Here is a 26,243-nt window from a genome sequence, read left to right on the forward strand (position 1 = left end):
CAACCATTAGCCATAGTAATAACCATGACAAAATGTATAATCTTACAAGTATTAATTGTTTCATCCTGTACACCTATACATTCACCTTACCGAAGACAATTTCAATTTGCTCAGGGATTCAGTAAAATCACAGTTTGAGATGATGGCAGAGTTATCCCTTCTGATAATGGCAAGCTCATATCTGATTGACTGGCTTTACGCAGTTTCTGGGAAGTTGTATTTTTCAGCCGACCTGGATCTGGAAGCATGTTTCCCAATCATTGTTTCCATAGAGATTTTATTCAATACTTCATAAAAGAGTTCTAAGCCATGAACCAAACCAACCAGCTCCCAGGTGAATCACAATATTACAAACTTTGATTTAAAGCAAAAACATATTTGAAAATCGGACAAAAAGTTGCTGCAGATCTCTTTTGGCGCACTTTGTTTGGCGTGATTCTCTGATTAAAATTGAAATAATGTGGACTGATGGTTTCAGCAGAAGCATGTACCATTGATTAACAACCTCGGAGCTCACAGTAAGTCTGTCTTTAAAGGCTTATCAGTTTTCATTAATAATCAATTCCCCCCCAAAACAGTTAATGGGATTTGTACTTCCGGAACCAGACTGTTGCACTCTATTGGGCAGTTCTTGGCCAGAATAAGCTGCAAAGTGGACCAAACTTTATTCCGGCAGTCAAAAGTGAGACTCTGTGAAATGAACAGCAAAGAAACCTTAATAATAAAAAATATATACACTACCGGTAAAAAGTTTTGAAACACTTATTCTTTATTATCATTTTTTTTTCTTTCACATTTTAGAATATTAGTAAAGTCATCAAAACTATGGAATAACATAAATGGAACTATGGGAATTATGTTTTTGACTAAACAAAATCCAAAATAAATCAGAACTGTGTTATATTTGAGCATCTTCAAAGTAGTCACACTTTGCCTAGAATTTGTAGACATGTACTCTTGACATTTTCTCAACCAACTTCTTGAGGTATCACTCTGGGATGCTTTTTAAACAGTATTGAAGGAGTTCCCATCTATGTTGCGCACTTATTGGCTGCTTTTCTTTATAATTTGGTCCAAGTCATCAATTTCAAAAACTTTTTTTTAAATAAAATTTTCGTTTTATAATGAAATAAATTAATATGGTGGCGCAATTATATTTTTGTCTACAAAACTAATTTCAAACATTTAAGTATATGCCTTCAGATCAAAAGATTTTTAAGATCATGAGAAACATTTCAGTCAAGTGTTTCAAAACTTTTGACCGGAAGTGTATATCTCTCTCATCAGACTCAATAGTAGAACTCCCATTGACTTCTTTTTAAATTGGTCAAAATCAAATAATAGGGCTAAAATTAGTCTGATTTCCTGCTGGCTTTTCAGAAAGACCTGATGCTGAACCTGCCCAGAGGCTTTAGGAACTACACTTTAATTAATTTGTCTTGCAGAGAAGGAATAAAGCAAGTTTTAACAAATCAGCCCAATTTAGATTTTCACACCACTGAAATTCAAATAAAAATTCAGATCATTTGCCTGCGAGAAATATGAAACTGCCAGAGGACTGGGGGAGTGGCTGGGTGTACATGGAAGTGTGTTTTGGCCTTAATAAACTAGAAATTTCTTCTTGTTTAATGTACCAATAATCTGCTGGTTTACACCAAGTCTTAAAGATTGCAGTGAGTCATTTTTTCGACATTTTTTTTTTTTTTCAACAAGTACACCATTCATAAGTTGACTTCCCAAAGAGTGTAAACATTGTGGTGCTTTCAAAACATTGCTGTTTGATTGAGCAGTCCTAAATGTCATCTTCTTGCTTAACCAAGGAGTGAATTTGGGGCATAACTTCAGGTTTGTTTGAACAATGGCGGGACAAAAGAAGCAGTTTGAATGTTTGGGAAATTTGCCGAAATCATTACTTTTGCAATTGTGTTTGATGCTGCAAACGGAGCAGAAGATACACAAATTACCTTTAATGATTTCCATTACATAATCATCATGCAAATACAGATGCCTGTCATGCAAATAGCACTATGTCAAAAACATTCAAATCTTTATTTTTATCATAAGCTATTTTTAAAAGATCTCAAACTCTACAGGTTCTATTCTTAATTTCATAATATATTACAATATACACTGATGAGCCAAAACATTATGACCACTCACAGATTAAGTGAATAAGGTTGATCATCTCCTAACAAGTCTACATGCCAAGGTCTGAGTAGATTTGATGGTAAGCGAACAATCAGTTCTCGTAGTCAACATGTTGAATGCAGGAGAAATGGGTAGGAGTAAAGACCTGAGCGACTTTGAAAAGGGCCAAATTGTTATGGCCAGACAACTGTGTCAGAGCATTTCTGAAACGGCAAAGCTTGTGGGGTGCTCCCAGTCAGCAGTGGTGAGTACCTACCGACAGTGGTCCGAGGAGGGACAAACCACAAACTGGCGACAGGTTGTTGGGCGCCCAAGGCCCATTGATTCGCAAGGGCAACGTAGGCTATCCCGTCTGGTCCAAACTGACTGAAGGTCTACTGTTGTACAAGTCACAGAAAATTTTAATGATGGTTACGGGATGAATGTATCACAACACACAGAGCATCGCACCTGGCTGCATATGGGGCTGCATAGCCACAGACTGTCAGAGTGCCAATGATGACCCCTGTCCACCGTCGAAAGCGCCTACAATGGGCACACGAGCGTCAGAACTGGACCTTGGAGCAGTGGAAGAAGTTCACCTGGTCCGATGAGTCCTGTTTTCTTTTACATCAAGTGGACGGCCATGTATGTGGTCACCGTTTACCAGGGGAAGTGATGGCAATAGGATGCACTGTGGGAAGACGACAAGCCGGTGGAGGGAGTGTGATGCTCTGGGCAATATTCTGGGTCCAGCCATTCATGTGGATGTCAATTTGACACATGCCACCTACCTAAACATTGTTGCAGACCAGGTACACCCCTTCATGGCAATGGTATTCCCTGAAGGCTGTGGCCTCTTTCAGCAGGAAAATGCACCCTGCCATGCTGCACATATTGTTAGGGAATGGTTTGAAGAACATGATGAAGAGTTCAAGGTGTTGCCCTGGCCTCCAAATTACCCAAATCTCAATCTGACTAAGCATCTGTGGGATGTGCTGGACCAACAAGTCCGATCCACATCGGCTCCACCTCGTAACTTACAGGACTTGAAGGATCTGCTGCTAATTAGGGCTGCAACTAATGATTATTTTGATAATCGACTAATCTAACGATTATTAGAACGATTATTCGACTATTCGGGCGATTATTGCAATGATTAATCATTAGCTCTTAACCGATTATTCAGCTTGTGCCCTGACTTAAAAGGTTGTATTAAACGTGCTTGCTAACAATAAAGAGGACAAAATCATCTTTTAATAATACCTCTAAATGACATTTACTGAATTAAAGGGAAAAAAATACTTTTTATTATGTTTAGTTAAGTAAAAATTTCACTACAAAATATCCTATTGTTATCAAGTGTATTTGTCTTTTTTTCCATTTAAAATTGTCAAGATACATTTACTTGAGAAGCAACATATAAGATATTTAGACTTGCTTTAAGAGAATGTATCTTAAATATAAGTGTATTTTGTATACACTTATATTTAAGATAAGTGTATTTTTTCACTTGGTTATACTTCTGTGAGTGCAGTAAAGACAAAATACACTTATATTCAATATTTATTCTCTAAAAGCAAGTGTAAATATCTTATATGCTGCTTCTCATGTGAATGCATCTTTTTTTAAAGGATTTTTAGATATTTTAAAATATTTGTATTTTTAATATTATATTCAACATTCTCAGATATAAAAAAAAAAACAATTCTTCTGCAGTATAGCTGCTAAAGTAAATGTATGTTGTTTTAAAGGAGTTTTAGATATTTATATTGGAAAACAAGCCAAAACAAAAACAAATAAAAAATGTATTTTTTTGCAATGTATAATGGGGAGTAGACTACCCTCTCACCTTTTTGTTCACTTCAATCCATCTTTAACTCACAAAAAAACAAACTCTCTCTTATTAATAAAGCTGCATTTGGCCAATTTTCTTCACAATAAGAAATGCACAGTGACATATATTATGATTCAATAAGTTGCCATCGCGTTATAATCTAGCTGCATTAAGCGCGCGCACTCAAGGGATGAGCGTCCCCGCAACAGAGTGTACCTCAGCCGGGTGCAGTTTCAATCTCTCCCCCTTAGATCGGGACACTTCGCGCAACTCATAGAAGATGCGCTGACTGCACAGAGAAATGCCAGTTTCCTTATTATTTTAACTTAATAAAGCTATAACGCATTAAATATAACTGCATTAAAGATGTAACTCCGGGGTGTTTCCTTTAAAGACGCTCGACATGCAAGTTTTGCTTAAACTGAGCGTCAGCTCCGGCTCTGCTTATTCCATAACATAACTGCAGTGCTGCTCTTGTGTGCAGTCATTAGAGTTTCATATGATCTTATGTTAGGTTAAGATCAAATGACTATTCGACAACGAAAATTTTTGTAGACAATTTTTTATTGTCAATAACGTTGACTAATCGTTTCAGCCCTACTGCTAATGTCTTGGTGCCAGTGTGGACTGGACAGAGAAATTAATTGTCAGTGGAACCTTGTTGCATCAATCCGAGTAAGCGTAAATGTAGTTCTAGGAGGAAGGTCTCGGGATTCATTCTATCAGGTATCTCATCCAATCACAGTACAGCCTCTGCTTTATAAACCCGCTCAGTTGTTTCTCATGTTGTCATACTTCCATTGTTTTCACCCCCCTCCACCCCATCATCACCAGTTTAGGTCCCATCCTGGGTGGGAGTAATTTCCGTTCCCCTTCCATCACGACGGTTCAAGCAAGTTTCAGAGCACTGAACCATAGGATGGGGTTTACGCCAAATGATATAAGCATTCTACGTTCATATTAATCCCAATAATCCCGAATATTTACTGACAGAAATCAGTTGCCATATTTTTGATTAATTTTTTTCTTGAAGCAAAAAACCCTCAATCCTGTGAATTCATACAAAAATGCAATTTATGATATTATTAAAACAGACAGACGTATGTTTTGATAGAGCCACCGTGTCACAATTTTAGATGAAATGAAACGGCTTATATTTGACTCTTCATATTAAAGCTGAAGAATGTAATTTCTGTGACACAAGCACCACCAAACGAAATTGCAAAAATAAACATTGTTTTCAAAACAGCTTTCTGAATATGCCCACCTTCTGCAGCTGATCGAAAAAACAGATAATCCCGCCCCCAACACACGCCATTGGTCGAGTCAATGTTATTGTCTCTCTTGAGACGGGTTGCTCAAAACAAACAGAGGAATTTTCATAGCACCACAGAGACATTCTGATGGTTGACGTGAACATTAACTGAAGCTCCTGACCCATATATGAATGATTTTATACATTGCACTGCTGCCACACGATTGGCTGATTAGATAATCAAATGAATAAGTAGGTGTAGAGGTGTTCCTAATAAAGTGCTCAGTGAGTGTACAGAGAAAAATGGAACTCTCATAACAGTGTCTGATCAAAGCATATATGATGATATACTGACCTGCTTGTCCTTCTTTTTTATTTTCATTTTTTCTGGAACTTTGTGTCTGCATCTGGAATACAGAGATACAAGAAGTCATTGAATGAAAAAAGAATCCAACAAGACACATAAAACGCAACTTAAACTTAAGTCTTGCAAGTTAGAGACTTTCTACATGTATTCCAGTCTGAATAATTTGCTGTAGTGGGAAGTCCATTTAAAGAGGCCCTATTATGCTTTTTTGGATTTTACATTTCCTTTAGTGTGTAATATAGCTGTTTATGCATGTAAAAGGTCTCCAAAGTTACAAAGCACAAAGTCCATGCCAAAGGGAGTTACACTCTCCCACAGAAAACACTGCTCCTGAACAACCTGAAATGCCTGGTTTGCAGTCCAGCCATTACTTCCGTGACTTAGCTATGTCACTATGTAACACATTTACATAATGCCCGCCTAAGTGTTTACAGCTGCTCAGGAAGCCTCGGGAGCTGAAACTCAGTTATGGTAAGGGGCGTTACATTTCTGACACACGCCCTAAGCGGTTGACCAATCACAAGAGACTGGGCCAGCTGACCAATCAGAGCAGACTGGGCTTTTCAGAAAGGGGGGCTTTAAAGAGACAGGAGATAAAATGGAGCGTTTCAGACAGAGGGTGTAAAGAGGTGCAGCAGCAATGTACAGTATGAGAAAAATAATGTGTTTTTTGAACATTAAAGCATGTAAACCTATTCTAGTAGACCCCCAAAATAAAATTATGAACCTGTAAATGAGTATAATATGGGCTCTGTAAAGCATTAAGAATATAATAGTCTATCAAACATGCACAAGTCCAAAAAAGGCATTGATTTGTTTTAATAAACAAAAACAAAGGGAGTTCAAACTAAATCCATGTCATTGCATTCTCAAGACTCTAAAATAAATAAATAAATGGAAAATTGGGTAAAATTGTGGAAAAGTTAAGGAAAGGTCTCCATGTTATGAAGAAAAGTTCAGACTCCAAGTCTGCATGTGTTCCAGCAGACATAATAATTTGGATACATTTCTCATCAATAATGAAATATAAACGTAAATAAAAAGTATTCTTTCGACAGTAACACTTATAGGGAATGGCTACACATTACTATTAATCAAGGTCATTTTATTTTGCATTGGGGTAAATCTATAAGCAAAATCAGTCAGCTTTAAACTAACCACCTGTCACCAAGACATCACTACATGTGTTCAAAATTACAGGCTTTGACAACTTAAATCTCTCTATTCACTTATAACTTCAACTCATTTTTGACCCAGGACAGTTAACAAATACGTTATAAATACCACATAGTTTTTGGTACTGGAACCAAACATTGTGACTTTGTCAAGTCTATCAAAACAAACAAAATAAAAAAGAAAATTAATTTTTGTATCTAATTGTTTAAGAGGTAGAACCAGTTATGACCTTTCACCTTCAGACTTTCTGGAAGTTTTACAGCTTTAAATAGTTTAGTGTATATCTATGAATCAAATTTGACTTAAAAATAGGGGTGGGCGATATGACCAAAATATCACATTATGAGTAATTTTATATCACGATAATGATATCGCGATATAGTATTTTTTTTCTGGAAAACCAATACAAATCGTTAACATAATAAATAAACATATTGTAATGCCTATTTTTGGAAAATCGAATCAGTGAAATAAATATTTTAAATGAAAATACTTCCTCTTATATAATTTTCTCTTTATTTAGAACTTGACAAACAAAGTTAAAAATAAAATAAACACTTAGTTTTTAATCAACCTTACCATATACTCAATTTCACATTATGCCACATTTCAGTCTGATATGTTGTTGACCAATATTATATTAACTTTCCTCAAGAAACTGAAGATCTTTTCAAAGCAAAGTAACAAAGAAAATATTACAGAATTTTAGTAAAAAAATACACAATGAAAATAACAAAATATATTTCTAAACACAAAACAAAAAAATTATGAAAAAAGACGGAATTAACAAGGGGCGCATTTTTTGGCTTTCGTAATATTCTTTGGCGTGCTTCATTTTAAGGTGTTAAACAGATTGTTTGTATTACCACAAGTGATTAGTTTCCAAATTACATTTTTCTAATCTGTGTAAGCTTTTGTTTACCAGATGTCACAATTGTTTTAATATCATGCTCTTCTTAACTTTCTTCATTTTCTTAACTTTTCTTTTGATCACATCAGCAAATATTCATCAAATGATGGAGTTGTACAGATTGTACACCTCGGCATGTTAAAGAGATGATCCAGGAGTCTGGATCACAGTGATGCTGTCCCGGCAGAGTGTGTCAGTCAAATCACGGTGGACTTCTACATCCCCCACTGTAGAGCACTTAAAACTGGCCTACAAAATCAGAAATGCAAGGAATCAGCCATGAGTTTGTGGGAGCGTTTGCGCCGTTGCCTGATCCGCGTTAAACCAGCGCGTGCAAATAACCGGCGAATTCATTCCCCACACAAGCCTGGTTTCAGTTTCACGTGACGCGTGTCCACACTGCGCACATGGATATTTACATATCGTGATATACACATTATTGCAAAATCTCTGTCGATTGACACTTTATATCGTCACCACGATATACAGGTGCATCTCAATAAATTAGAATGTCGTGGAAAAGTTCATTTATTTCAGTAATTCAACTCAAATTGTGAAACTCGTGTATTAAATAAATTCAGTGCACACAGACTGAAGTAGTTTAAGTCTTTGGTTCTTTTAATTGTGATGATTTTGGCTCACATTTAACAAAAACCCACCAATTCACTATCTCAACAAATTAGAATACATCATAAGACCAATAAAAAAAACATTTTTAGTGAATTGATGGCCTTCTGGAAAGTATGTTCATTTACTGTATATGTACTCAATACTTGATAGGGGCTCATTTTGCTTTAATTACTGCCTCAATTTGGCGTGGCATGGAGGTGATCAGTTTGTGGCACTGCTGAGGTGGTATGGAAGCCCAGGTTTCTTTGACAGTGGCCTTCAGCTCATCTGCATTTTTTGGTCTCTTGTTTCTCATTTTCCTCTTGACAATACCCCATAGATTCTCTATGGGGTTCAGGTCTGGTAAGTTTGCTGGCCAGTCAAGCACACCAACACCATGGTCATTTAACCAACTTTTGGTGCTTTTGGCAGTGTGGGCAGGTGCCAAATCCTGCTGGAAAATGAAATCAGCATCTTTAAAAAGCTGGTCAGCAGAAGGAAGCATGAAGTGCTCCAAAATTTCTTGGTAAACGGGTGCAGTGACTTTGGTTTTCAAAAAACACAATGGACCAACACCAGTAGATGACATTGCACCCCAAATCATCACAGACTGTGGAAACTTAACACTGAACTTCAAGCAACTTGGGCTATGAGCTTCTCCACCCTTCCTCCAGACTCTAGGACCTTGGTTTCCAAATGAAATACAAAACTTGCTCTCATCTGAAAAGAGGACTTTGGACCACTGGGCAACAGTCCAGTTCTTCTTCTCCATAGCCCAGGTAAGACGCCTCTGACGTTGTCTGTGGTTCAGGAGTGGCTTAACAAGAGGAATACGACAACTGTAGCCAAATTCCTTGACATGTCTGTGTGTGGTGGCTCTTGATGCCTTGACCCCAGCCTCAGTCCATTCCTTGTGAAGTTCACCCAAATTCTTGAATTGATTTTGCTTGACAGTCATAAGGCTGCGGTTCTCTCGGTTGGTTGTGCATCTTTTTCTTCCACACTTTTTCCTTCCACTCAACTTTCTTTTAACATGCTTGGATACAGCACTCTGTGAACAGCCAGCTTCTTTGGCAATGAATGTTTGTGGCTTACCCTCCTTGTGAAGGGTGTCAATGATTGTCTTCTGGAAAACTGTCAGATCAGCAGTCTTCCCCATGATTGTGTAGCCTAGTGAACCAAACTGAGAGACCATTTTGAAGGCTCAGGAAACCTTTGCAGGTGTTTTGAGTTGATTAGCTGATTGGCATGTCACCATATTCCAATTTTTTGAGATAGTGAATTGGTGGGTTTTTGTTAAATGTGAGCCAAAATCATCACAATTAAAAGAACCAAAGACTTAAACTACTTCAGTCTGTGCGCATTGAATTTATTTAATACACGAGTTTCACAATTTGAGTTGAATTACTGAAATAAATTAACTTTTCCACGACATTCTAATTTATTGAGATGCACCTGTATATCGTCATATCGCCCAGCCTAACCAAAAAATATTTCAAATGATCTCAAATTTAGCCCCTAGCCCTATACTAGGACTGGGCGGTATATCAACATTTTAAGGTATATCGATATATTTTCAAACAAGATACAGGATGAGACAATACCGTTTTTAGCAATATAGTTTGATGTTGCGTTACATAACCCGTTTGTTCCGTAAAGCCATGCCGTGTTTGCATCTCTCCTCTATCACACTCTCCGCGCAACCCCACCCCCACTCTCCTTCTGTGTCTGCGCGCAAACTCGGCCCCACTTGCTCACAAGTTCTCCTGCAACATGGAGGGAGACACAGCGCCGGTTCACACTGCCGAAGAAGACCTGGTTAGTAAAAAGAAAAACAATGGTTCAACTATTTGGAGATGGTTTGGATTTAAAAGATCAGATGAGCAGCAAAACAGATGCGTGCTGTTTGACTGACAGGCGGCTCGTGTGTGTGCGGCACGCTTTACATGCGCGTGTGCTCCGAGAACGCTCCCGTCTAAACAGTCAAATACATTAAAAAGTTCTGCCAAAATGCTCGTCTTGGTGAGGTGTTCATTTAAAAACAGTGGACGTAAACATTGGGGGAAACGCTGATTTGTATCGAAATATACGACTTGTAAGTTTAAACGTAAACTAATAGACCCGCCGCTGTCTAGTGTATCCATAATATTAATCAAACAACAATAACAAGAAAATGACAAAAACACTCACTGCTCTTGGCTAGATAACTTTACTCGTATAACTCTAGTGTAAAAGTATTATTCATACAAGGAAGACCAGCAGTAGTTTTATGTCAAATTCATTCTGAATGTTTAATTGAATACTTGATACTGTTATTTTTAATAAAAATTACTGTTACTGTTTTTAAACTGTTAAAAAGCACTGTTTTCTTAATTTGTATATTTTTTTTTCTCTAGTGTTTTTTTCTTCTATTCATTGCTTTTCTTTTATTATTTTATTCCTGACTGTTTCCTACTCTTGAATAATAACTTGAGAATGTAATTATTTTATAACTAACAAATTAGTTAGTGTTAGGCTATTATTTGTTGTGGTATTGAAGCTGGTATAAAAAATCATCACATTTCAGTAAAAACTACTGAAATTTTGGTATTGTGATAAATGTATATATTGTGTATGGTAGATCTTGCTGCAATAACATAATGGAAAAGTAGATCTTATTCCATAGAAGTGTGAGCACCCCTGCTGTAAATGATGGTGATGGAGGCTTTCCTTTATTTGACTACCGTGCGTACATGTAACATAAAATCACCTGCCCTATCCAGCGCAGTTTATATTTTTGTCCCAGAGAATCTAGTGGATTGCATAGGTATAATACTATTAGGTTGGCCATGTCGTAATTTTAGAAAACATACAACAGAAACTCTAACATGTTACTTGAGCATGTAACCAATACATGTACTTTTTTCTCTCTGGACAAGTAACTATTTTACTAGGACAAATGAATGACCTATTTACTCGTCTGAAGGACAAGCACATCACAATGCCTTATGTCGAGTCCTGCATGTCATCTGTAGAGAATGCCATAAACAGGTTGCATCCAAAAGTGGAAGCACTTCAAATCTCTTCCACCATTTACAACAGCGCCATAAACTGTAGTATGTATTAAACTTCGTGCTGCTGCTGCTGTTGCAACCCCGGCCTCGAAGCCATCGAAGCCTGAAAAGTCTTCTGCCCCGAAACAAAGCGCGTTGCAAGCTTCATTTACCATCTCATATGTGGCTTTGACTTACAACTGAACATTTAGTCTGCTTCGTAGAAAATACCAAATGCCATTCAGCCTAAAAATACCAAGATATGATTTCTGGTCCATATTGCCCAGCCCTACCCCATACAGTTCTCTAGTTTTCCCACTTTCTTCACTGGGTACTACATCTTTCTTACAAATTGCATCCTTTCCTCTCAAACAGGGTTTGTGCACACATGTACATATCCACACACACAATGGTAAAAGACATATTGGAAGTTATTTTCTCCTAAAACATTAGGCTAGACGGCAGAAAGAACTATTACGGCAGCATCCTAAACCTCTGCAACACTGCAACAAATTGTTTGACATGGAATAGAAGGAATATGGATTTGTTGCAATGGACGTGCAAAGTGGGGCCCGACTGCTGGAAAAGGCAATAGAGATTAATTTGTGAAACAGGCATGTAATAAAATTGTTACTCTAAAATGTACACTGTTGATTTTCTACTGCTGTAATATAGTAATATAATTGTAATGTACTGTATAATATATAATTGAAATATAGTTGTAATATAGTATAATAAAAAGTCATTGAAATAAACGTAAATTGAGACAACCTCAGGCAATGTTTGCCAAATTTTCAAAATATATCTATTTTTTCACCATCATTACACACTTTGGAACCACAATAAAACAGATTTTCGTTAAGATTAGTCTTTAGTGCAATTGTACACTAATCACGAGTTTATACATTTTGAATGGTTTTCAATAAGGAAGGAAAAAGGAAAATTACAAAAGGAGGGTGAAGTTTCCTAAGACAATAGGAGGGTTAAGACAGGTGTCAATCTACCTGGGATACTGTTTTCAGTGTATTAAGAAGAGAAATATCAAGTTGTGACAGAAATGCAACATTATTATTGACATAAATCCAAAACACGTTAATTCCAATGGGGTTACACCAAAAACCAGTTGGGCCCTTAAACACCAACTAATCCATTCCTTGAGTCAAGACCGATGTCAGTCTACCTGAGTTTTCAGTGTACTAAGAAAAAAAAAAAACATACATTTGAGACAAAAATGACACATTATTATTTAAATAAATTTGTAAAAACACACTAATTCCAATAAGGCTACACAAAAACCCAGCTAAACCCATTCTTTAAAACACAAACTAACCCATTCTTTGAGTTTAGACAAGGGAAACTCTACCTGTGATACAGTTTTCAGTATATTAACAAGAATAACAAAGTTGAAACAATATTACTGACATAAATCCATAAAACACGTTAATTCCAATGCTGGGCCCCTAAGCATCAACTAACCCATTTCTTGAGTCAAGAGTTAAAGGAATGTTCCGGGTTCAATACAAGTTAAGCTCAATCGACAGCATTTGTGGAATAATGTTGATTACCACAAAAATGTATTTCTTTTCTTTAAAAAAAGCAATTATCGAGGTTCCAATGAGGCAATTACAATGGAAGTGAATGGCAACAACATTTCTTTACGTTAAAATAGTCACTTTTTCAAAAGTATAACCACAAGACATAATGGAAATGTGTGTAAACATGATTTTAGTGTGATAAAATCCTTTATAAACCTTTTCTGTGTAAAGTTATAGCCAGTTTTAGAACTTCATTACCATGACAATGTAATGTCAACAAACCCCTAAAATGACCGTAAAAGCGACGATTTAACCAACTTTACAGCTCAAATAATACATGAGTTTTAACAGAAGAATGAATGCAAAAGCTTTTATAAAATTAGAAGCTTTACATGTCTGTGCACTGTAAACCCTAATGCTCAAAATAAGTAATTAATTTGAGTAGGAAAAAATTTAATCATACAAATTAGTTCAAATAAATTAACTTTGATGAGTATTTAGACCTTTCTCTTTCTTTTGAGTTCACGAAACTTACACCTTTTAAGTAACCTGAATTGTTTAATGTTTTGAGTTTAATGAACTTGTCTCTTTAAATTTACAGGAACATAAATTTACCTGAAACTGGGAAGGGGATTTTTATTTCCCAGCATGCTTTACATGGCACTGGACAGGGAGAGTAAATGTTCAAATTAAGTGTTATATAGTGTGTCTTTGTGCAAGATGAATGTAAAGGGAGATACTTGTTAGTGTTCAATGTTTTGTTGTGCTGTTTAGAAGAGTTTCTGTCATGTTAAAGTTTTTGGGGGGTTACCATTATAGTGAATAGTGGAGCTTGAGATTAGCTTGAGGACAGGTAGAGTAGTAGATTGTTCTGCAGTATATTGATATACATGTTGAGCAATTGCTATGCTAATCAAAGCATGGTTTATTCAATTTGCATGCATTCAGCACCTGAACTTTACTGTACTAGTTTATTATAGCTAGTATTAGCTAGCTAGGTTCCCTCTACTTGACATATTTAAGTTGTGCCTACATGGTGATTCTAAGTTCAGTCAAAGAGTTACATTTAATGTTAAGTACCATTAAAATGCATGAGTTAGCTTATTCAATATTTCAAGTTAATAAAAAATTCAACACACATGAGTAGTTCAAAATCTGACAGTTCTGCTTATTTAAACTTGTAATTTATTAACTTTAAAAAAAATTATGTAACTGATAACCTTGATAATGTTCACTTTTATTGTAAGGACCTCACTGTAACCTCGATTTTTGCTTTTTTTAAAGAAAAGGAGGGACGAGTCAAAATTCATTTTTGTGGTAATCAACATCACGCCACAAATGCTGTCAACTGAGCTTAACTTGTATTGAACCCGGAACATTCCTTTAAGACAGGTGTCAATCTACCTGTGATACAGTTTTCAGTGTACTAGAAAGAAAAACATAAATTTGAGTCAAAAGTGACACATTATTATTGACATACACTGGGCGGCCAAAAGTTTGGAATAATGTACATATTTTACTGTTTCGGAAGGAAATTGGTACTTTAATTCAACAAAGTGGCATTCAACTGATCACAAAGTATAGTCAGGACATTACTGATGTAATAAACAGCACCATCACTATTTGAAAAAAATCATTTTTGATCAAATCTAGACAGCAGCCATCACTCCAACACCTTATCCTTGAGTAATCATGCTAAATTGCTAATTTGGTACTAGAAAATCACTTGCCATTATATCAAACACAGTTGAAAGCTGTTTGGTTCATTAAATGAAGCTTAACATTGTGTTTGTTTGTGAGTTGCCACAGTATGCAATAGACTGGCATGTCTTAAGGTCAATATTAAGCCAAAAATGGCAAAAAAGAAACAGCTTTCTCTAGAAACTCGTCAGTCAATCATTGTTTTGAGGAATGAAACCTATTCGACGCTTGAAATTGCCAAAATAAACTGAAGATTTCATACAAAGGTGTACACTACAGTCTTCAAAGACAAAGGACAACTGGCTCTAACAAGAACAGAAACAGATGTGGAAGGCCAGATGTACAACTAAACAGGAGGATAAGTACATCAGAGTCTCTAGTTTGAGAAATAGACGCCTCACATGTCCTCAGCTGACAGCTTCATTGAATTCTACCCACTCAACACCAGTTTCATGTACAACAGTAAAGAGAAGACTCAGGGGTGCAGGACTTATGGGAAGAATTGCAAAGGAAAAGCCACTTTTGAAACAGAAAAACAAAAAGAAAAGGTTAGAGTGGGCAAAGAAACACAGACATTGGACAACAGATAATTGGAAAAGAGTGTTATGGATCTGAACCCCATTGAGCTTTTGTGGGATCAGCTAGACTGTAAGGTGCGTGAGAAGTGCCTGACAAGACAGCCACATCTATGGCAAGTGCTACAGGAAGTGTGGGGTGAAAGGTCACCTGAGTATCTGGACAAACTGACAGCTGGAATGCCAAGGATCTGCAAAGCTGTCACTGCTGCATGTGGAGGATTTTTAGATGAGAACTCTTTGAAGTAGTTTAAGAAGTTCTGAAAAAATTTTTAATTTCTCACTTTATTAATGTCCTGACTATACTTTGTGATCAGTTGAATCCCACTTTGGTAAATAAAAGTACCAATTTTTTTCCATAAGAGCAAAGTCTGTACATTATTCCAAACTTTTGGCCGACAGTGTACATCCATAAAAACACTCTAATTCCAATAGGGCTACACCAAAAGCCAATTGGGCCCCTAAACACCAACTACCCCATTCCTTGAGTCAAGAATCAAGACAGGTGTCAAACTATCTGTGATAAAATTTTCAATATACTAACAAGAAAAACTAAGTTTAGACAAAAATGAAACATTATTATTGACATAAATCCGTAAAAACACACCAAACACCAGCTGGGCCCCTAAACACCAACTACCCCATTCCTTGAGTTAAGCCAGTTGTCAATCTACCTGTTATACAATTTTCAGTTTCCTAAAAATAAAAAACAAAGCTGTGACAGAAATGACACATTATTAGTGACACAAATCTGTAATAACACATTCATTACACTGAAAGTGTTGAAGTATCCCACAAGAGTGTTAGAAGTTACATTGTTCCTAGTACTTGATACCAGTCATGGGATGCTATGTGCCTCAACAGATGCCAAACTTGCCTCTACCCTTACAAAAACACTCTTATTAAGACACTAACATCACGTCCCACATCTATTAGCAACTGTAGGGCGCTAGCCAGCGTGCTAACTGTAATGTCACTGCAACGCGGTCTATATCTCAGGCGTTACATGTGCGAAGAGCCGCTCAAACTCCGCGGAGGGACCATCAAACGTGACCTCACCTACCTGGACACGCCGGCTCCGGACATCAGCTACCGTAAAAACCTATGCGTTCCCTTCTCTGCATTTATTTCCAAGGACACTAAACGCCATGACAGTTTAGAAAAATGCATAAAAAATTAGAGGGGGTGGGAGTCGGGGAAGGGAAAAAAAACTCAGTGCAATTTCTTTAATCCTAACGCACAAGAGCCGTTCATTCATGAAGGGACGCGAGAGTTTGACGCGTCCACGCGCCACCTACTCCACGCGTCTCTGCGCGCGCAACGCCTTAAAAACACAAAAGTTTAAAGATGTGCTTACCTAAAATGGCTACTGCGGCAGCCAAAATACAAACAGCTATTATTTGGTGAAGTTTAGCGCTGGCCGCCTGTGACAACAGCCTAACGTGCGTTTAGGCCCACATTCTGCTATTCGCCATTGGCCGCGTGTGAGCGCAGCTGGGCCGCTGGATGTTCCTATTGGCCTGTGAGCTGTCGCGCAAGCGATGCTGTGTTAAGGTTGTCTGAGAGCCACATATCGCCTGCAACCATTGTGCACTTTTAGCCCCTTGTGTGGATGTGTGTCTTTTTTTGTGTGTGTGTGCAATTCCGGAGGTTTCCCTGTTTACGCGTTTTTCTGAGGTGTCTCGCGACACTGTTGCTGTTGGGTTTTATATTTCTTCTTGCTTGCTTGCATCCACCAATCGTGATGCTTTTTACTCCATCATTACTGCGCCTGAGAGAGAGGAGGAAAAAAATTTAACATTCCACGTCTTTCCTCATGTTGCATATCCCGGATGTGAGAATAACAGGGGTTATAACAAAGCGGTGTGGATGTAGTATGCCTTTGTGGTGTCTTGGGTTTCTCGGTAGAGGATCGGAAGGCTGTGTTTGACTTTTAGAGAGATTCACGTTGTTGTCATGCTTAAATTTGGGTGTACTTCCTTGCGCTTACCAAAAAGTACCATGGTACTGTAGAGTTTTTGGACATGTACCATGGCAATACCATGTTTTTTGGATATGTACCATGGTATTCATTGAGTTCCAGGTACCAGGTAAATACCATGGCATATGAATATTATCATTCAGTACCATGGTATTACCATATGATACCAGCACAGTGCCATTTTTATGCCATAGTACTTGTTCGTAAGGGTTTCATGTAGACATGTAGTTAAAGGGATAGTTCACCCAAAAATGAAAATTCTCTCATCATTTACTCACCCTCATGCCATCCCAGATGTGTATGAATTTCTTTCTTCTGCTGAACACAAACGAAGATTTTTAGAAGAATATATCAGCTCTGTAGGTCCATACAATGCAAGTGAATGGTGACATAAACTTTGTAGCTCCAAAAAGCACATAAAGGCAGCATAAAAGTAATTTATACAATTCCAGTGGTTTAATCCATGTCCATATAAGTGATATGATAGGTGTGGGTAAGACACAGATCAATATTTAAGTCCTTTTTTACTATTAATTCTCCTCCCTGCCCAGTAGGTGGTGATAGCATGAAGAATGTGAATCGCCAAAAACAAAAGAAGAAGAATGTGAAAGTGGAGATTTATAGTAAAAAGGACTTAAATATTTATCTGTTTCTCACCTACACCTATCATATCGCTTCTGAAGACATGGATTTAACCACTGGAATCATATGGATGACTTTTATGCTGCCTTTATGGAGCTTCATTCTGGCCACCATTCACTTGCATTTGAAAGGACCTACAGAACTGAAATATTCCTCTAAAAATCTTCATTTGTGTTCAGCAGAAGAAAGTCATACACATCTGGGATGGCATGAGGGTGAGTAAATGATGAGAGAACTTTCATTTTGGGTGAACTATTCCTTTAAATACCAGTTGGTATAGGTTGCTTTAACTAACCAGTCACTAGCAAATACATATCTTGGTTGGACCATTACCATAGTCTTAGTAGGCTACTATTGTACTATATGTTCTATTCTGTAGCAATAATGTTAGTATGAGAACACCTGAATTTCCCTGTTCTGTATGATTTGAGTCACATTCATTTTTACATAATAATAATAATAATAATAACAATATTTTTTAATAATTTTAAATACTCATCTTTTATGCCAAAGGAAAGGATGTATTAGAGGAAAACTGATGATTATTAGACCAAACATCACTGTTACATATTTTACAAATTTTTTTTTTTTTTTTTTTTTTGACATCTTTGGGGCTATCATACCCCACAGAATCGCTCAACTTTCTCAGGAAAGCCTGTTAGAAATGTGATTAGGAAATGCTGTTAGTATCACTTCATTATGACTTTGAAAATAAATAATTACCCTACAGTACATCCTGTGCAGTGATCGGTTATTAATCAAATATTGATCTTTTTTATATCAGTTTTTGTAGGGAATGACATTGTCCTACAGCTATTGTGAATACACACTAAAGATCACAGTTGTATTATACTTATCACACTGAACTGAATCAGATACTGTAATTAGAGAGTAAATACTGTACATGTTTTGGGAAAATGTTTTGTACAGTAGATAATTTCAATCAATACTTAGTACTGTCCATCATCTGAACCTCAGCCTATTTGTGTGGCTATTACAAATCATAAGGAGTTTTGCACTGACATTTTTATTTATTTATTTATTTATTGTGGTGCAGTAAATAGAGCAAAACATATTAAGTACTTTCTACATTGAATAAGTTCGTTTAAGTGTGAACTTGAAAATATTAAGTAAATTCTACATTCAAACAATTAAAAAAATAATGCTCTAGCTTATTAGTAAATATTATTTATGATTGTTATCTTTACAATGTGTCATCATGTATCAGTCCTAAAGTAGTAAGAATTATCATTTTTATTTAATAATTTAAGGAAATGACACTGGTAAATATAATAAGTAGATTTTACTTAACTTTTCCAAGCTGGTTCTCCTAGCATGCACCGAGCCTGAATAATTAATGAGCTTGCATGGTTTTGCTATTTGCAAGTTTATTTACACCATTATTTTTTTTTAAATTTTATTAATTATTTGTATTTATTTTTTTGGTTTCGTTGGGTAATTTCTTGTTTTGTGCAGTCTAAAGGTAATTTTCTACTCTAAAAAACCCGTTCATGATCCAAAAAATTTACTTTGTGTGCAGCTATATACAGTATCTTGTTTCTATTGCCAGTAATGCAAGATGATGTTGTCTCATAGACTACATACATAGCATGCATTAGGCTTCCCTGTGGGAGGCTTCCATATGTCATGTGGTGCATGGTTAAATGTTATTGAATGGAAAGTTCAAAACATAACATGTTCTAATAATATGTTCATTTAAATGTAAGTTTATTTAAGTACCATGTATATTTGTTACTGTATTTACTAACATGTTTAAGTTAAATTTACACACTCACTTTAATCAATAATATGTCATGAAGTTAAGTAGATTTTACTTAATTTTATACCATTAAGATTTAATTAGAAAAACTATGTGCAAAAACTTGCGAAATAAAAATTAAGTAAACCTTACTAGTCCTTTTGTGTGTGTGTAGTATAGTAAAACCTGACATTTTTGACGTTGTGGGGACAATCAGTTGGTCCCCATAAGGAAAACAGCTTATAAATCATACTAAATGATGTTTTTTGAAAATGTAAAAATGCAGCAAGTTTTATGTGAGGGTCAGGTTTAGGGGTAAGGTTATAAAGTTTGTACAGTATAAAACCATTATGTCTATGGACAGTCCTCATAAAAACCCAATATGTGCGGGTTTGTGTGTGTGTGTGTGTGTGTGTGTGTGTGTTTCTGATCTTTCCAATCGTGGCCATCAATTAAATGAGTTCACTGTCATCATCTAGTCCAATAGTTGATGAGCATTAAACCTACAGACACAAACTGACTGCTATTACACTATAACATTGTTCCTCAATCCCATTTCATATACTGTACATGGAACTTTTACAATTTCCAAAGGTTGCAACCTTGAAAAACTTTCCAGAGGATGACAGAAAAGCTGAAATTGGAACCTTTCACTTAAGGGTTTTGGCAGCTGTTTTGGCTCATAAATATGTTTCTGAAGCGCTGAATTACAGTACTCAAACAAAATTTTTTACTTCGCCAGAGTATTGTAGATTGACACTGCTGTTCATAGAAAGAGTAAGGCAGTTGAGGGTCATTTTTAAGTTATTTTAAATAAGTCAAAACATGTTTTTTTTTTTTTTAAATTATTATTATAGATTGTTTCTTAAGTTTTTAGAAGTGTATTTGTTGGAGCTCCAAAGATAAGAAAATGTGGGCCTCCCTCAGGTACTGTTTTGCTGTTTAAAGAGCCTCACAGAGACAGGTGTGATTTGTAAAGTAGTAGTAACATTTGATGTGTGGTATTCCAAAAAGATCACTTACAGCAGCTTTAAGGACACATACATGAAGTACCTCTGTTGAATCTGTCTTTGAGAGGTAGTTTTCCTTCAGCGTTGCAGAAAAAGGATGTTCCCGTCATGTCTGTTCACCTGCACACGTCACATTCACCATGATTGAGGTTCCTCACAGCAGCCGATTCACGAACCATCTGATCCATCATCACACCACATATGTGTGTGAGACAGAGAAAGAAAGAAGACCAGTCAGATCAAGTGGCCATGTACAACCTCTGTCCATTTCGAATCATGTAAAGTGACAATATAAAATCTTGTCCTGGTAAAATGGTTCACACACTGCTTGGTCCTTGTTTTTAGTATTATTTTTCTCTCACACATTAAATATGCAAATCATCTAATTTACTATACAGATTCACTGATTTTAATATGATACAATGCCAAATTATATTTTTAAAGATGGCGCAAGCACACTTTCCAAGAAAAACATACAAGATCTTGACCTCAAATTTGATCTCTATAAAACGGAACCTGAAATAGACTAACATTAAAGTATTCCAAATCTATCTTATCTGTTTGAGTTATAATATTATTTGTTAGTATAAAAATGTATAATTTTGATAAAACATACTAGAGACATAGGTGATACAAATGTCAAACCAACAGAGGGCAGAAGTGACATTATATTGTCCACCTGCATTTTTCTAACCTTTATAAAGTATTGTGATCTTTGAAAGAATAGTTTAACCAAAATAAATAAATAAATAAATAAATCTGTCATCATTTATACTCACCCTTAAACCTGCATGACTGACTTTCTTCTGTGAAACACAAAAGGAGATCTTCTGAAGAATGTTCATGCTGCTTTTTCCATACAAAACACAGGGCGAATATGGACTGTCAAGGTCCAAAAAGGACAAAATAGAAGTCTTTATTCACTGAAAACATTCTCCTCTGCTGTAGCTCTTAAATCTCTTTCACAATTCAGTTGTTGTCAGTCTCAAACAACATTGATTGCGATTAAATGCACACCAATATGAGACCGATACGTGCTTAATTTGAATATGCTTAAATGTCATTTTTTAAGCTGCAGTGGAAAGGAATATTTTCAGTTAATAACAACTTAAATTTCGGTCTGTTCCTCACACAAAGCTATCGTATGGTTTCAGAAGACTTGGAAAAGAACACAAAAACTACTTTTGCTAGTACTTTTGAGAAAGACATAATGTTTGTTTTTTGGTGAACTATTCCTTTAAGCAAAAACATGAACAGGTGTGAAGAGTTCAACTTTTAGTGCCAGAAGATAATGTTTTCATTCTGTGACTGTGTAAAGCACAGACGTAATCTAAAGTTCCTAGTATGACCTCACATAGTATAGGCTGAGTCATTCAGTTTATATTTCAAAGGATGTTTGTTCTGCATATATCTGAACTTTGTAATTTTCCCTCTGTCTAAAAATACAACAATTGTGCAGACTGAGTGCCCAGAGGAAAATGTAATTGCTCAGGAGGTTGCTCTTTCTTACAGCTCAACAAACTTAATAGAGCTCTCAGTCTCCGATGTTTCTCCTATGACTCCATTGGAGACATCAAACTAGACACAAATAAGAAAAAAGAAATGACATACAGTAAGAGTATTAAGCTTTAAAACTCATGTGGATATCGCTCAGATAATTTAATCTTGTAACAATTTGATGAGAAATGTTTGAGTTCATATTGAAATCACTGTCTCTTCAAAGCAGAGTTTTCTAATGAAATTGAAATGTGTAAATCTTTAAAATAGGCCAAAATATTTTTTTCAGTGCCATTATTTACTCACCCTCCTATCTTTTAAAACAGTATGACATACTATGAAGCGCAAAAGGAGAATTTTTTTAGCAGAATGTCCAAGCTGCTCTTTTCCAAACAATGAAAGTGAAAGGTGACCAAAGCTGTCAAATAAGATTTTCAAGGCAAGATTTTCAGTAAGTAACATAATTACAGTCCGTTTGCCACACAGAGCTGCATGGCTTCAGAAGACTTGGATTATACACGGACTGAGCACTTTATTAGGAAAACTATGGTCTTAATAAAGTGCCCGACATGTTCTTCTTCTGTTGTATCCCATCCACCTCAAGGTTTGACGTGTCGTACACTCTAAGATGCTAATCTGCTTACTACAATTGTACAGAGTGGTTATCTGAGTTACCGTAACCTTTCTGTCAGCTCGAACCTGTCTGGCCATTCTCTTTTGACCTCTCTCATCAACAAGGCATTTTCGCCCACAGTACTGCTGCTCGCTGGATGTTTTTTGTTTATGGTTGCAGATGGACCAACCCGTCTGGCACCAACAATCAAGCCACGCTCAAAATGACTGAGATCAAATTTTTTCCCCATTTATGTAAACATGAACTGAAGCTCCTGACCTGTATCGGCATGATTTTATGCACTGCACTTCTGCCACATGATTTGCTGATTAGATAATCACATGAATAAGAGTTCAGGTGTTCCTAATAAAGTGCTCAGTGAGTGTAGCGCACAAGTTCTGTGGAGTAATTTTATGACACTTTTATAAGCATGGTTTGGAACTATATGAGGGTGTGTAAATGATGACAGAATTTTCATTTTTGGGTGAATATCTGTTTAAGCCAAAGCAACCCTTTATGGACACACTGGAGAAGGAATCACCATTGGCTAGTCATTTTATTTTATTAATTTTAATTTAAAATTATAATATATAGAATTTATATATATATATATATATATATATATATATATATATATATATATATATATATATATATATATATATATATATATATATATATATATATATATATATATATATATATATATATATATATATATATATATATATATATATATATATATATATATATATATATATATATATATATATATATATATATATATATATATATATATATATATATATATATATATAGCGCATATATATATATATATATAAATTCTACTGTAAAAAAAAGTCCGTAATTTTAATGGTAAAAGACTGTAAAAATGCTACAGTAAGTTACCTTAACATATATGGTAAAAAAAATGATAATATATTTAACAAGACAATACATGTAATTTTACAGTAAAATGTTTTTTAGATGTAAAAAGTATGATTTTACTCTATAATTAACAGTAAAAATGTATATTATGTTTAACAAGGAATACATGTAAAACAATAAGCAGGCATTCCCAGCCATGAATCACATTTCATCAATATTTTATGGAAATAGTTATGTTTATTCTTTTTTTTATATCAGTTATGTGCAGTCGCAATCAAAATTATTCAACCCCCCTGACCAGCAATACATTCTGGTGATGTGAATTAAAACACATCAACTAAAACCTCAGTAAACAGTCAAAGTAAGTTTTTAATACACATTTGAGTGATTTTGAGAACAAAGAGTTCAGTTTACCCAAACTTTAAAATAAACAGTAACTAATTCTCTCCACAAATGTCATGTCAAAAATATTCAACCCCCAAAGTCAATCATTTGTGGAGCATCCTTTATCCTTAATAACATCAAATAAATGTTTCAGGGAAGTGTTCTCAGGCTTCGGACACCTCTCTATTAGAATTTTTACACATTTCTCATAAGCGTCCAGCTCATTGACATTCTTTGGTTTCTGTGCTGCCACTGCTTCCTTGCAATCCCAACAAAGGTTTGCAATGGGATTTTAATGATGGACGGAAAGGGCCATTTAAGGACATTCCACGACCTATCCCTGAACCAGATTTTGGACAACTTGGATGTATCCTTGGTGTTACTGTCTTTCTGGAAAGTCCAGTGATCACCGAGCTTCAATTTACACACTGAAGGCATCACATTTTTCATGCCAAAATGGCCTGATACCTGAAAGAATCCATGGTGTCAGTCACATAGTCGGAATAGCCGTTTCCTGCAGCCGCAAAACACCCCCATAACAGGACTGACCCACCTCCATGCTTGACTGTGGGGATGGTGTCGTTCTTGTCATCACCTTGTCATCTTACTCCAGACGTACTGCTGACCCATAGGTCTAAAACTCATTTTCAGTTTAGCGTCATACGTCTATAAAACCTTCTTCCAGGACTCCACAGGTCTTTCCTAATTACTTCTTGAATATTCAAGTCAACATTTCTCTTGGTGAAGTTTTGCTTTCTTCCACACCCCAAGAAGGATGCTGTTGTACCATATTTAAAAAAATGTATGAATGGTGCTGCCAACTTTGAATTGAATTGAATAATTTCGATTGCAACTGTACATTGGGGTGATCTGTGTTAAATTTTATATAGTTTAGCTAATGTTTATTGCATTATTTTATTGTAACATGTTTTACCCTGATGGTGTTTTGTGTTTGCATGAGTGATACTGTGCACTGTATCTACATGTGTATTCATTATTTCTCCTGGAAGGGTCACTCTTGATAAACTTTAAATCATCATGTGGCCTTTTGTAGTTACTATGGTGATTTACAATACATTTTAAAGTGAAAAGCAGATTTTATAGTTCCAGAAGTTTAGTTTATGAAGTTAGATTATAAAGTTTATATCAATTAATAATATAAACAGTGAACTGTAAAATATACTGACATCACATTTACATTCCGTAAAGCCTGAAACATGGTCACCATATTTTGTTTTTACGATAATTGTTTGGCAAACCACAGCTGTCAGTATTTTACCATAAATGTAAATTTTTGTATTTATTTTTTTACAGTAAATGTATAAAGTCAGTTGCATTCTTCAATTGCATTATTCTAATATTTACCTTTTTTAAGTTGAAATATTTCATAATATATTTCAATCCCCTTAGAATTTTTGTAAACATTTTGTTACATGTTTGTTTTTTTATCATTATTTGTACTATTCACAAGAGTTTACACTGAGTTTACATCGAAATGTAGGACAAGTGCTAAAATGGTAATGTCTTTTTAAGAATAGTGATGGTTCAGCGAGCAGCTCACACATATCATTGTCTTAGTTGAACAGGTTCTTTAATGTATCCTTGCTGTGTGTGATTAGAATTAATGTTTCTTTTCACTTTTTCATCAACCACTGTCTGTTATGAGCTGAGAGGATATTAAAGAGACTTTATTTAATGTTCAAATTATTTAATGACAGACATTTTTAGTCGCCTAGTGTGAAATTGGGTTGCACACTCTATGCGATTGATTTATTTGCATTGTAGAGGGTTGGAAAGTCTCCATTTGCTCTCAATTTAACTACATTACTGCCAAGGAGAAACAACTGAGATATTAAAGAGATCTCCTTTGTGATGGGTGTATATTTAGCAATTTAAAGGCTCTACTGCCCCTCAGATATCTGTCCATTCAGAATCCAGTGTGCATACCCCATTCACCTATTAAAAGGAATTATTCCTCCATATTTTAAAATATGTGGAAAGTAGTAGAGTTTAATTTAAACCCAAGCCATTAGGGGTCCTGGCCAAGTGTCTCCTCTGTGTATTAAAAGGATGTTTAATGGACTTGTACCGTTTGCAAGAAAACAGTTCCAAATTTTCCAGTGCAGTCACACTGCCAAATGTGTAAGAGCTGCCAAGAAAAGAAATGAAAAAATGGGAATTCTGGATTTACAGCTTTGATGTGTTGCTTGCATGGTGTGACAGAGCAGAGAAATGACAAGGGAGTGCGGGTGAGACTCATATGAACAAAAATAGGAGGGGATAAAGAGGAGAGAGAGAGATAGTGTAAAGTTAAAGCAGGAGCAGAAAAGAGTAATCAGTAATGT

At 35.8% G+C, this 26,243-nt stretch overlaps 1 protein-coding gene across 1 annotated transcript in view; it reads right to left on the reverse strand.

The window, feature by feature from the left end:
- The window catches only part of LOC127446284 (chromodomain-helicase-DNA-binding protein 6-like), a 73,482-nt gene extending 57,048 nt beyond the window's left edge, over positions 1-16,434 (reverse strand). The window contains 2 exon segments of the mRNA XM_051707063.1: positions 5,575-5,626; positions 16,188-16,434. Of these exon segments, the coding sequence (XP_051563023.1) occupies positions 5,575-5,626; positions 16,188-16,210 (75 nt within the window). The 5' untranslated portion in view covers positions 16,211-16,434.
- Between the last annotated feature and the right edge of the window lie 9,809 nt (positions 16,435-26,243).

This window comes from Myxocyprinus asiaticus, chromosome 9 (genome assembly GCF_019703515.2).
Source record: "Myxocyprinus asiaticus isolate MX2 ecotype Aquarium Trade chromosome 9, UBuf_Myxa_2, whole genome shotgun sequence".
NCBI lineage: Eukaryota > Metazoa > Chordata > Actinopteri > Cypriniformes > Catostomidae > Myxocyprinus > Myxocyprinus asiaticus.